We start from the raw sequence: 13386 nt of genomic DNA, 5'->3' as shown, positions 1-13386 counted from the left end.
TGTATCATTGCAGGAAAGTTCCTACTCTCCAACAACGATCAATAATTAAAATTCATATTGGAAACAAGGTCATTTGTGAAAAAAAGCAAGTTAGGCTAAGTACCTAATCTGAAATGTCTTTTTTAATAAATATGTTTAATTTCCTTTCTTATTTGGTTTAGCTTGTGAATTTGTCCTCTGGCAAATTCACAGTTAGTACAAACTGCTGGCCTTTTGAAATCTGGGGGTTCATTAGGATGCCCTAAATTTCATAGAGTTATACTTTAGCTGGATGATATTAAGTTGTTCTCTGGGATTCCTTACTACTTTGAGAAACTGTATGCAGTAGGAAACTTTCTTTCAGACATTTAATTCTATGTATGTGACGTAAGAGCTGTAAGCAAGAACAGTTTGTTTCCTCCTTAAGTATTTTGTCAGCATTTGCAACAGAACCATCCAATATTCTCTTCTTCAAGGGACAATCCGCAGCTGTGCAAAGTGATTAACATCTGTGCCTAGAAGTCCATCATTTAATTCAAATGTTATAGTCTAAAAAAAGTCTTTAGTGATTGTTTTTTAACAGTGTTCTGTCAGCAAACTTCCTGCTTTGGCAGAACAAGCATTGAAATTGTATGGCTTTTAAGCTAAAGGCTCTGTAAACCAGCAAAACTGAGTGAGACTTCACCCTGCAAAGAAAGGCTAATACCATTTTAGCACCAAGATCTATTTGCAGTACTAGCAGATGACAGATGTCTGTTCCAGAACTCACCTACCATGCTGAAAGACATCTGTAAGGACTAGGTAGTACTTTATGGAAGCAATGAAGTGTTCACCTCACCTAATTCTAATTAATATGCCCAGATAACAAGCCCTTGAGAGCTCTGTTTTGGTCTTAGTTTTTTTATAAAAGTGACACAGTCAGTCACTGGTAACAATAACTCTTTTAACCTGTTTTGTGTATTACAGAGTGTCTCACCCTCCGACAATTATTTTGCCACTTCACAACTGGGAACCCAAAGATGAACCTACAAAAGAAGAAGAAGTTGGTCCTTTAGTAGAACACATCTATGAGGTAAAAATTATATATTTTGCCACAGGACCTTACACTGCCCCCATTGAAATCATGATGAATTTGGTATAATTTCTTTATCTGCAGCTAGATAAAGCCACAAATGTAAATATTCTGACTTTTGCACATGACCTAAATTTAATCTGGGAATTCACAACTGCATTATCTGGTCATGTGAGTAGAGGAGATATTAGTTTATGTTAAGAGTCTGTCTCTGATACTTAAGGGATTTATAAACATTTTGGGTGTTTGACAAGAATTAAAAACAGTGCTTAAGAGTTCATTGTAATTATTGTCAAATACTTTCTCATTAGAAGCTGTGAGTGCTGTGCACAGGAAAAAATTTTTCCTTTGACATTTGACTAACTGAGAAAAAATTGTAGACATACATGTAACTTGTTACCTCACTGCTCAGAAAATGGTCTGTTGAAAATAACTCTTAATATTTGAAGAACTCATATTTCTACCTTTTATTGTTGTTGGTCTTTTCCTCTGGATGATTTGTCAATTAAAAGAGAAGAGTTCAGCATAGAAAAAGGGCATTGAGTAAACTATATGGAATACAGACCATCCTTAGAATCTGATAGATGATCTTTATTCTAGAGGGTAAAACTGAATGCTTCACATATGGTTATAATTCAAAAACTAGCCCACAAGAAAATATAAGCAACTGAGCTTAATGAACAATGTAAGATTACAATTTGCATGACATACCAAACTGTGATGAATCAGACTGTAAAATAAAGTTATCATTTGTGAATTCCTCATCTTAACACATTTCTCCAAAGTGAAAAATCCCTAACAAATCTTCTTGTCTTGAGCATTTGGATTGTTTGTGAAACTATATATGTGATTTCAAATGTATTAAAATAGTTATGGTGATTAGTTACACTTATCAAGGAAACCACTTTCATGGTTTATAGCAGCAAAGCATAATAAAGGCCAAACGCCCTCCCAGAAGATTTAAGATTGAAAATGGATTTTATTTAGTTCTAAATTAAGTTCATCAGTCACAAAAGTTCTACACATTTAAAAAAAAGAGGTTATTACATCTCTAGAAATTTTGCATAGATCTCCATGATGTTCAACTTCTTTAGCTTTTCAAGCCCAGTGATAACACATATCCAGACTTCCTGTGGTCATCAGATATTTTCAAATTGTAAACTGATATAAGGAAACTATTTTAATAGCCCAGATTTTTAGAATTCTTTTATTTCTATCTTTGCTCTTTTTCAAAGAAAAAAATAATGTCCTGGGATGTTACCTTAGGAAAACTGATTCCTTTTCTTCTTTTGAGGAAATTTGAATTGGCAAGTATTGAAAATAGAACCAGAGAAGCTAAAGTTCTGCTATACCTTCTATTCCTGTGCCCTGAAACATGATTCATTTGTATTCTGAAGTTTTGGCTACTATTTTCAAGTATGATCTGTTAAGGTTCATTTTTCATAGTTCTTTAGTGGTTTTTTACTAGTGTGTTTTGTGTTGGGTGTTTTTTTTTACTTTTTTAGGTAATTCCAACTCTTCATATTTAGGAAAAAATGAGAAAGGGGTTGGATTTCTTGAATACAGACTGACAGAAAACTCTATTCTCCCAGATTTGCCACTTTATGACTAATGTGCAGAGATCCTCCTCTTCTACCTACCAGAGATTCCCCATCAATAATGTTAATAATCTATATATTCTTTCCAAAATTCTCCAAGGCTATGGACACTAAGAATTTGAAAATATCTAAGTGGTTGTTGCTCTGTTTTTTTGTTGTTATTTACTGCCTTGGAAAGTACTGATGATATTTCTTTGACAGCTGCACAATATAGGACCAAGTGCCATCAACAATACAGTTCTGCATGTCGGTTGGCCTGTGTCCAGTCGAGAAGAATTTCTTCTTTATATTCTTCACATTCAGACACATGGACCATTGCACTGTCAAACAAGTTCTCCTATTAATACAATGCAAATAAAGGTAAGTATTTTATTTCTATCCCTGTCTGTAATATGCTTGATTTTATTTATTTAATTTTTTTTACTTACACTTCACAATGGGATGGAGCTTTGGGGGAATTTTTAACAGTGACCCCAAGATCATTTTCCTGGTTAAGAAGCAAGATATAGATAAGTCTGTAATGTTTCTACTGTGACAGTTGTGTTGTATAGTACATATTTGGTTTCTTTTTTTCCCTTTTTATAAAAGAGGGTTATGTTTCCCCTTTTCCAGTCAGTGAGAACTTCACCAGACTGCCACAACTTCTTAAATATGGATAATGGCTTAGCTAATGAATCTGCCAGTTCCCTCAGGATCTGTGGATGTATCTCATTAGGTCTCATGGAATTCTACACTTTCAAGCTTCTTAGATGTTTTCTAAGATGATCTTCTGCTACAGCTGGCCGTTCTTTCTACCTGTCCCTGCCTTTCCCTTCTGTGACTTGGGCAGTATGACTGGAACACTTGTCGGTGAAAACTGAGACTGAAAGGCATTGATTTCTTAAGCCTCCTCCCCATCCTGGGTAACCAGGTCTCACATTTCTTTCTGAAGAGAACTTAAATTTTTCCCTATCTTCCTTTACTCACCAATGTACACAGAGAAGGTTTTCTTATTGCCCTTGGTATCCCTGGCCAGATTTAATTCTGTCAGAGCTTTAGCTTTTCTAACCTTATCCGTGGCTGCTTGGATAATTTCCTGTTTTATGATCTATGTTTGTGATGGCAGATCCCCCCAAAAGAGCTTGGTTTGGCTCAAAGTCAGAAGATTAAGCAAAACACAGTTCTACATATTATCCCATCAAAAACAAGGTATCCAATTTATTAGGGATAGCTGATGCCAGACATTTCTGGAGTAAATAACACTTTCCAAATTTAACCAGTAGCCTGTTAAACATCTTGCAGGGACAGCTGCATTCCAAGTGCTAAAAGTGCTTTACGTCTTTTGGGTTTGAGTTTGGTATAATGGATGAAAGTGGAGACATCTTTCTAGTGATGGGGATGGCTCATAACCACAGCAGCTACAAGTCAAATCTTTTGCTTTAGGAGAGAGAACAACAATACATACTTTAATGAATTAAAATAAGTTATGTATACCAGATACATTACATCTAGCTTTTTGTGTTTCACCCAGCAAACCAGAGAGGGATTACGATTTTTTGCATTGAGAAGCTGGATAGAATACTGCCACAGCTCTTAGGGACATTTTCAGGCAAAGTTTTTTGGGAGACAGTTTTTTAGTGGGTTTTTTTGTTTGTATGTTTTTGAATTTGTGTTGTTTTTTTTAATTTGTTCTTCCTTCTTCTACTTGATAATGATTTCATATGTTACATAAACAAGACCAAATTCTTGTGAAGCTTGTGAGAAATTTTCCTGTAATAATGGTCCGTCTATTTTATCAGAATATTGCTTTAGATGCACAATCATGATTTCAAGAATTTAAATATCCTTTCATTACTTCAGTTTTTCAAAGCACTGAACAGCATGAAATCACCAGTCAGGTTTTAAATATGTAATGCTTATCTATTACTTGAGATGGGAAGAGGATTCAGAGACAGCTTTCTTCAGGTTTTGTATAAACAACAAGATGCTTGGCTCAGATTTCCAAATAAGGCTGATGTTATGTGCCTGGTTTCTCTTGGATTTCTGAGCCTAGCTGTCTTAGGGCACTCAGGCATTTCCCCTTTTAAATTACTTAGATTGTTCAGTTTCAGTCAAAGAAGTATATTCCTCCCCACTGCTGAATTTCTTGTCTTGCTAAAAGGTTTCCTTTGTGCTTTGTTGTTTCATCCACAAAAATGAACCAAACCTGTGCATATGTGGGAAGACCCTAGTCTAGGGACTTTTCCCTTTCTTGTAGCTTATCTTTCTCTCAAGGCAGTGAGGGATGTGAAAGGATAAACAAAATTATGAATCTTGAAAAAGGTGTAAAGAGGAGCAAAAGTACTTATCAAAGATATGGAATGAATTCCATTGCAGAAGAACTCGGTACAGTGGGATGCATCAATCTGGAAAGGAGGTGATTATGCACAAATATGATCCACAAATTGAATAGTAGTGGGAAGAACAAGGCTGTGGATTTACTGTCCTCTGCCTATTCCTGCACAGGAACTGGAGTACTTAATGAAGCCTGGAGAGCCAGATTCAAAGCAAGCAAAAGGAAGTGGTGGTTCATGGTGACAGGTCTTAAGTGTCTGGAACTTGTGGACAAAGGAAAGTAGTCATGGTTAAAAGTTTACATGATTTTAAGAGGAAAATGAACAAATTCACAAAAGAGAAGTACAGTGAAGATTAGTAAATGAACAAAATCTTCATACTGATAAGTAAGTCCCCAAGCAGAAAACATTTGGGAGCTGAAAGTTATTAGGAGAGTACTGTGTATGAATTCCCTATTCTTGCTCTTCCTAAAGGCAGCTGTGGTGAGAAGACAGCTCAACTAGATGTCCTGAGCCACTATTCCTGGTGCATTGTTTTTTTAGTCCCAGACTGATGGCAAAAAGCAATTTATGAAACCTATGCCTACTAATACCACAAGTATAGGCTTCCAGCTTCCATGAGTTTCCAGCTATGGTAGGCTCTACAAGGTAACACACGGGGCACATTCTCAATAGCTGAGCACTGAAGTACCATGAGTGAGGTATCTGTCAGGGAAGCAGTGAAACAGCAGCTAAAATCCACCACATGGGCAATGTAAATCCACCAGCACAACTGGCAGGAGCTAACTTCTTCCAGAGGCACTGTCTCCTCATGCTGCAAAACTGTTATTACATTATGTAAGTCCTGGTCTTGGAACAAAATAATACCATCCAATGCATTGCTCTTCAATGGTCTCTGACACCTCTTGTACAGTAGCTCTTACTTAAAGTCCTCTTCCAGAACATTTCTGATGGAGTTACACATTGCAGCAGAGGGTAGAGCCTGGCTAGAAAAAGAGAAAAACTAACCAGGGTTTTGAAATGAAAAGTGAAAACTGGGGAGGTGTGTAAACCTGCTCAAAGTCATAAGGCTCAGGAGAAGAAAGCAGTACAGTTTTTCACAGCGGGAAAACTGAGACAGTCTGTTGTAGTTAAAGGGAGGGATGATAATCCATTTAAGATATAGTGTGCTAAGTATGTGGCGTGTAAAATAGCTACAGAGTTGTACAGTTCCATGCTAGTGGCTCAAGAAGGATAAAATAAGGCCACTGTAGAAATTCTGATTTTAAATTGTTGCAGGTAGACAGGAATGTTTTCTCTTAACCATAGGGAGCTGTTTTCAAACCTTTGCTGTAATAATTCACTACTGAAGATGATAACACTTTAGGATCTATGAAAAAAAAAAGTAAATATGAAAATCATCTTGTATTCAAATGGATCTACATATACATCAGTTGTGATCATATACTGAGGGCTTCTATGTGGGCATATCATTATATTGTGTATTTTTAATTTTTCATGGTTAAAGAAGCCTATATATGCTGGTGAAAGAATCCTGGAAGAATTCTCAACAGTAAATGAAGTTGACACCAGTAAAAAGTGGAAAAAATGTTATCTACCGTAATTCCTATAACTGGGCAATATCTTGCTGTGCTATTGCTCATCGTGCTCCTAGCTGAAGACAGTATATTCTCATGGTTGTGATGTTAAATTGAAAAAACTGTGTTAATCCAAAATTCGAGACCTCTGAGAGGGAACAAATCTGTTAAAATCATTCTATGAGCATGTCATTATTATTCACATTTTTTCTCTTTGCAGTTTACTATTCCACAAGACACTCCTGAACTTGCTGCTTTTTTGTATAATTCCACAATTTCTCATTACGTCAGGAGAAGAGATGTTGCAGTGGCAGAACCTCACAGGAAAAACTCTGCAAAAATATTGGTGAGCTTTCTAAAAGCTATAAACTGAGACTGTGCATGCAGTATATCAGGGTGCCTGTTGATTTGACTGCAATTTATTTATAAACTTTAAAATATTTTTCTAAGCAATTTTAACCCCTCCATTTATAATGCTGTTTATTGCATATCACCATTCCACAGGTTAGAGAGTTCATTTGACAGATTTTTTACGTTAGAGATCATGTGTGCTAAATTCCTGGCTGTGTTACTCCAGGCTGTTTGCAGACAAACCTCTGCAGTCATGCACACTTATCACAGGGAGTTTAATCACTGATTTGGAGAATGAAACCCTCATCCACAAAATAAATTTCAGATTCTGACTTCTGAAAAGTAGGCCTTGTCTTAACTTGACTCTTAGCATTCTGACTCTTTCTTAAGGAGTAGCTCACACTTTAACATTTCCATGTAAAGTTACAGATAAATAGTTCTGACAGATAAATAGTTTGCAGTATATTTGTTCCCCCAGGTAAATACATACATACACATGGGAAGGTGGGACTCTCTCACTTTACATTTCCACAAACAAGGCAAATGGGACAGGTCACTGCATTTTTAACAATCCAGACAATGCTGGAACAAGAGGAACAATCTCTCTCCCAGTAAATAGTTTTATTTAGTCAGTCTGATACCTGAGTATTTAGACTTGGCTGTATTTTGACAAGTTTTTTTTTCCCATTCCTGTATTCAAAGCGCTATCCTTAGCATATTTCAGCATTGTAGGTATCAGCTCCCCTTGCCTAGAGGCAGCGTTCAAACTTGGTGACCTTGAGGTCAGTGGAAGGACTCAAGTAGTCAATGCTTTCCATCTATTTTTACGAACCTCAGGCAGAGTTTCTTTCCTGTTTTCCAGTCTCTTATTAAGCTGTTTACTGCAAGCTCATGTTTGAATTCCTTGACATGACTAGAATTTGGTAGGAAGAAAAGAACCTCACAGACCTAAATCTTCTGGAGTAATAGGATAATTAGAGTGCTTCTGAAAGTTGATTTGGCAATTTTTGTAACAGGAAGAAGATAGAATCTGAAAGTAATGAATACCATAATATTGTTAAGAACAAAATCACAGATGAACTCATTTTAAACAATAATCACTGTTGATTCCTATGTCATTCTTTCATCAACCCAATACCCTGGAAAGAATCTGATTCCACTGGGACTGAAGGAAAAATGCCTGGGCTTTCAAAGACTTACCAGTCAATATCACAGAACACATAATCCATTCTTCAGTAATACCTTAATTATCAGTTATCTTTCTTAGTGATTAAGCTCATAGGCTGCCAACATAAAAATTACAGAAGCAACTGGAAGTGGTTAAGGAAGTTCTGAAGTATGCACTGTCTCCAACTTAAAATATGAAGCAGAGAATTTTCAGTTGCTTGATGTAGACAGATCAAATCTATTTAGCTGAATACTTAATAATATGAAATTGGCACTTTGATTAGCAGTCTTCTACTACAATATGCTTTTGATCAGCACAAATTAGGATAGGATTGGGTATAGTGCTTACCACTGGATATCTAACAGGACTTTTTCAAGATGAGCATAGAAAAGCAATGTCATTAGTTCTGTTAGAAGGTGTCCCAATTCTGTGTGCCTTCAGCATTACATACTATGATAAATAAAAATTATTTTTTTATTTGACGCCTTAGAAGTATACATGAAAAATGAATGCTGCTCTCAGAAAAGACTGACTGGCCAGTGATAATTACTTGTTAAAATTTGTATTTTTCTTTAGAAATCCTAAATTGTTTTCTTCAAAGCATTTTCACAGAGAGACAAAATGTTCTGAGAACCTCTTATTCTATTCGTACTGTTTATTAAACATTTGGTTTCTCTTTCATTAGTTCTAATGTTACATTGTTCTGAAAATCACTACAGGCTAAATGCATTACTTAAAAAAACAGAAATATGTGTTCAGGTCCTAAAATGTCAGCCAAAAGTAGACTTTTTGCATACTAATGATTTATTTTGTTAGTATGCGTTTTTGGCCACTGTGATTAATGAAAACAGCTCTTCTCCTTCCTGCAACATAAATAAATCTGGTTGGAGGATGTTTAAGGCCAAATAAACAGATACTTTAAAATTTTCATTTAAAAAACAAAGATTATAGCTGCAAGTTCCAGGGTTTACAGTTTCATTTTCAGGCAGATACAGAAAACCGCAATTAAGCATACAGCTTTTGCTTATCCTGCAATAAGATAGAGATTTTTGGGAAAGCTGTCTATAAAGATAGGGAATTCCTTAAGGGTGTTTTCAGATCTGTTCCATACATCATCATCTCATTTCCTGAAGTATGGGCATTGGTAGTGCGTTCTCACTCTCACTAGGGAATATACTTACTTATGAAAACTTAGCTTTGAATTTGAGGTCACAAGGCCTTCTGTCATGGGAGGGATTCTCTGCTTTGTTACAAAAATAGGAATCAATTAAAACCTCAGCCTTCCTCCTGAATTAAACAAAAACTTTTCAGATAAAACCCATTTGTATATATAAAACTTTTTTATTTTTTTGTACACATATTTAATCATTTTTCTGTGAGATCTTTCTCCCTTTCTGTGCCCTGAATAGCCACATATTTTCTGTGGTTACTCCATGAGACTCTGCTCGTTCCCTTCAGTGGCTTCTAGTCAGCTTTTAACCTTTTTTGTAACATTTTTCTGGCAGACTTTAGGAGTATATAGTTTTGAGTTGCATTGCTTGGCTTTTGTTTTCCACCCTGTATATGAGCCAGAATCACTGCTCATCAGGAATGTTTCATGGACAATAAGTCTCAAGTAAAGCAACTAATGAATCTCAGCAAATGTTCTGGCTGCTATAATGTAAATATCAGTGGGAAAACCAGGAGAGTTAGAAGAGAGAAAAGATTTAGGAATATAAATAAACACTTTTTCATGCATAAGAGCAGAAAAAAAGTGTTGAAATCATAAAATGACTGATAGGTGAAGACAAAGCACGTGACTCAAAGGATTGGTAAATACCTGGACATCTTAAGAGTTCTTTGGAGCAGATATTATTGAAAATTTTTACTTTTATTTTCATTATTACAGATAGGTTTATAGTTCTCACAATGACTCATGGGGCATCTTGTGTTTATTAAATGAAATTAATGATTTCAGACTACTTAGCTCTTTAAAGGAAAGTTGATTTGGTTTTGCTTATTTATGATTTTATACAATTTCAAAGCATAAGTATGACTTCCCTTTATTTTGTGCACAGAACTGTACAAATGTGAAGTGTGTCCTGATTTCATGCACTGTGGGACAGCTGGAAAGAGGAAAGAGTGCTGCACTAAAAATCAGGTCCCGGCTCTGGGCACAAACGTTCCTGGAGGTAAGACACACAGAACTCTCTTTCTATACACAAAGACCCCTGTATATTTTATTTGACCAGATATTTTAAAATATAAGTTATTAAATTAAATGGGCCAAATGCAAATGCTTTTTGCTACCATTTTATTTGAAGGTAAGATCTCACCAGTTCCTGTCCAGCTTGTAAGCATGCTGCTTTTCTTGTTTTTCCCTAGCACTCCCTCTCAAATTTATGTCCTGAATCCTACCTGGAAATTCCAAGATTATTTTTAAACACCTTTCCTGTACTGGCCCAAATCAATAATCTCTTAGGTCTCCATGATGTGCTCTGAATTCGTAACGTCTTTCCCAATGGAAGTTTTTTCTTGGAGCCAAACAGCATACACTATGTCCAGTTTAAAAATTCACTGTTATTCATTCTCTGTTAATCTAGGGAAGAGTAGTATGTATCAAACTCATATGATATACAACACTCACAGTGATGATCTATGTCTTGCTACTAAAGAGAAGGGACAGTGCAGACCATGGAAGAAGTGTGGAAAAAGGTCATGCTCTGGTTCAAATGCAAAAGCATGACAGCTTGAATGTCTTTCTGTCCTTCCACATCTGAGAACTGGGATGGACATCTTCTGGTGCAAGCTTTTGCAAAGGTCTCACAAAATTTTGCACAGAAAATGCCAGTATGCAAGCATCTCTGCAGTCATAGGAAGAATGTATCTGTTGGAAAATAGGATGGGAATTTTATTCCAGTTTTTTCTAATTCCTCTAAGAGACTGACAGTCGCACACTGGCTAGTCTCTGTTAAACTCAGGTAAGAACTTAACTGCACTAGTTCACTGTTCCTAACACACAGAGACAAGCAGAGATGCAGAGATATTATCTTTGGAACAACAACGTGTGTCAATTTTGAGCACTGCAGTGTGCAAGCAATAACACAGTGAGCCTTCGTAATATTTTATAGCAAACAAAAGATAAAGCTCAGCTCCTTTAGCTAGCAACCTTATTGGGAACTGAACCTGACATATTCCCAATCCAGTCAAGTCTTTCTCTTCATCATTCTGCTGGTGAAATCTAATTAACTCCATAAGGGGCAAAAACAAGGTCTTGTGAAAAAACAAACTCATAAATGAGACCTTGTGCACAGATCCTCAATTGCCAATTTTCTAGGCTATTTACAGCTATTTCAGTGGGAATAAGCCTCATAAAGATTTTTCCAAGTCCAGTTTAGTATATAACAAGAAATAACTTTAAGAGATTAAAGCTAAACAATTGTAATGAGAAACAGAGAGTTTTCTCTGAGTTTTTGGCTTTGACAGAAGATGTGTAACATTTGGATCAAACTAGCTACAGAAGACATGAAATCTCCTTTTCTTAATGATTCCTACTGAAAACAGAATCTTTTTCTTGGATGTAACCTTTGTTAGCTTGACTTAGGTTCAGAACAAGGATAACTGCATGAAATTCAGTGGCATGTTTAAAGCAGGAGCAGTGGGACTCACTTCACTTAATTTTAGTAATCTGAAAGTTAGATGCCAAAGCTGGTTGCCTGATGGTAGACAGTGACAAGACAGAAAGGTATCTTCAGAAGGTGCATTATCCAGCTGTTTTGAAACATCTTTTCTGCTCTCCTTCTGATCTGTATAGGGGAGAATAGAGTCAAAGTTGGGCCTTGGGACATGAGGTGTGTGCAAACACAGCAGGCAATGCCAGTGCTACAGTCCCTTTAGCTCTTTCTTGCTCTTTAATAAATCCTGCTTGCTGTGCCTGCACCTCCCTTCACCCAGTGAGCTCCAGGCAGAGGTGGAACCTTACACCAGCCTGTGGGCAGGGACAGGGATGAGCCATCCTGTACACTCCATGCGTGCAGAGACTTCATGGGAAGCACTCCTGCAGGAACATCTGCTTACTCCACTGGACTTGCATACCCTTGGAATCAAACAAGGCTTTTTATGGGTCGTGATTTTACCTTTTCTCTGTAAACATTTCTGTTTCCTTTGAGTAGTAACTTGCAAGTCTTGTAAAGACTCAGAAAACTCCACTTAAAGCAACAGGATTTTTTCCCAAGTAGGAAAAGGTAGTCCCAAGGGAACTGTTGTATCCTCCCATTTATGTCTAAATAGCTGCTGGAATAACATGATCCCTGCTTCACATACAAGCTCAGAAAGAGGCAGTAAATAGCATCCTAGGGTCTGATTACCTTCCTCCCACTCGCCTCAAAACAGTTCCCATTTTCACAGCCCCTTTTAAAATTAACAGCTATACAGCCATCACCATAAAAGACTGTAGAACACAATTAGTTTCCTAAAAAGGACACAATCTACTCCTAGTAAGTCTGCAAACTTGTAGTTCCTGAAGTTATTCCAGAAGTAAACTAAAGTATATTTAAAATACAACTGTTGTTACCTAGGCTGAAATCTGCAGATTCAAACTGAGGATTAAAATCCTCAAAATAATCAGGATGAGGTGATTGTGAACCAGGAAGGATTGTTCAAGGGCCGCACTGAACCTCACAGTCATGGTTTTGTAAGGAAGCTTAGAAGAAAAGTCTTTACAGCAACATCCTAACCTCTTTTGCACATGCAATTAATGTACAAAATTTTCATATGCCAAAGAAAGCAGGATAATGGTGACATACAACATTCCTCAACTGTGTTATAATCTAAATGAAGACATGATGATCTGCAGAAGAAATTATTTGTGCTCATTAAAGCCAAGAACACACTGCCATGATGTATTTTCTTCTTATAGATATGTTAATGCAAACCTGAGAAGGATTTTATTGAAAGTGATTGATTTATGCTAGGATGAAATAATTCATGTTTTTCATCACACTTATATGGATCAGCCTGTATATTTTGTTGCCACGAAATATCTGTCATGTATTGAGTGACTCCTTCCTCTTCCACTTAGTTTAACTGACAACAGCTGACCCCTTGTCTCTTGGCAGTTGTAATCTGTCACCTTAAAATCCAAACTCCCATAACAAATAACAGTTAAATGACGTGCAATGGTTAGACATGTTTGAGTAAATAAAGCAGCCCAAATTTCCCAACCAGCCAGCAAAGATAGAGGCAGACATTGTGCAAAGGCCAAGAAGAATCACAGACTTTTTTGGATTAACTTCAAAGCCTGGCTGTAAATATGAACCCTCTAGTAAAGCTGACTTTTGGATTCAGACTT

The 13386-nt window shown here is 36.6% G+C and overlaps 1 protein-coding gene across 1 annotated transcript in view; it reads left to right on the top strand.

Moving 5' to 3' along the window:
* LOC114071237 (integrin alpha-8-like) overlaps nt 1-10269 on the top strand; it is a gene marked incomplete at its 3' end in the record, with an annotated part of 39234 nt that extends 28965 nt beyond the window's left edge. Inside the window, exons 11-14 of the mRNA XM_027909007.1 lie at nt 946-1051; nt 2851-3009; nt 6759-6884; nt 10115-10269. Coding sequence (XP_027764808.1) covers nt 946-1051; nt 2851-3009; nt 6759-6884; nt 10115-10269 — 546 coding nt within the window. The remainder of the gene's footprint in view (nt 1-945; nt 1052-2850; nt 3010-6758; nt 6885-10114) is intronic.
* Nucleotides 10270-13386: the final 3117 nt, after the last annotated feature.

This window comes from Empidonax traillii, unplaced genomic scaffold (genome assembly GCF_003031625.1).
Source record: "Empidonax traillii isolate 1590-97213 ecotype Southwest subspecies unplaced genomic scaffold, ASM303162v1 scaffold1913:size50378, whole genome shotgun sequence".
NCBI lineage: Eukaryota > Metazoa > Chordata > Aves > Passeriformes > Tyrannidae > Empidonax > Empidonax traillii.
The sequence above is the reverse complement of the archived record's forward strand: the minus strand, read 5'-3'. Positions and strand labels throughout refer to the sequence as shown.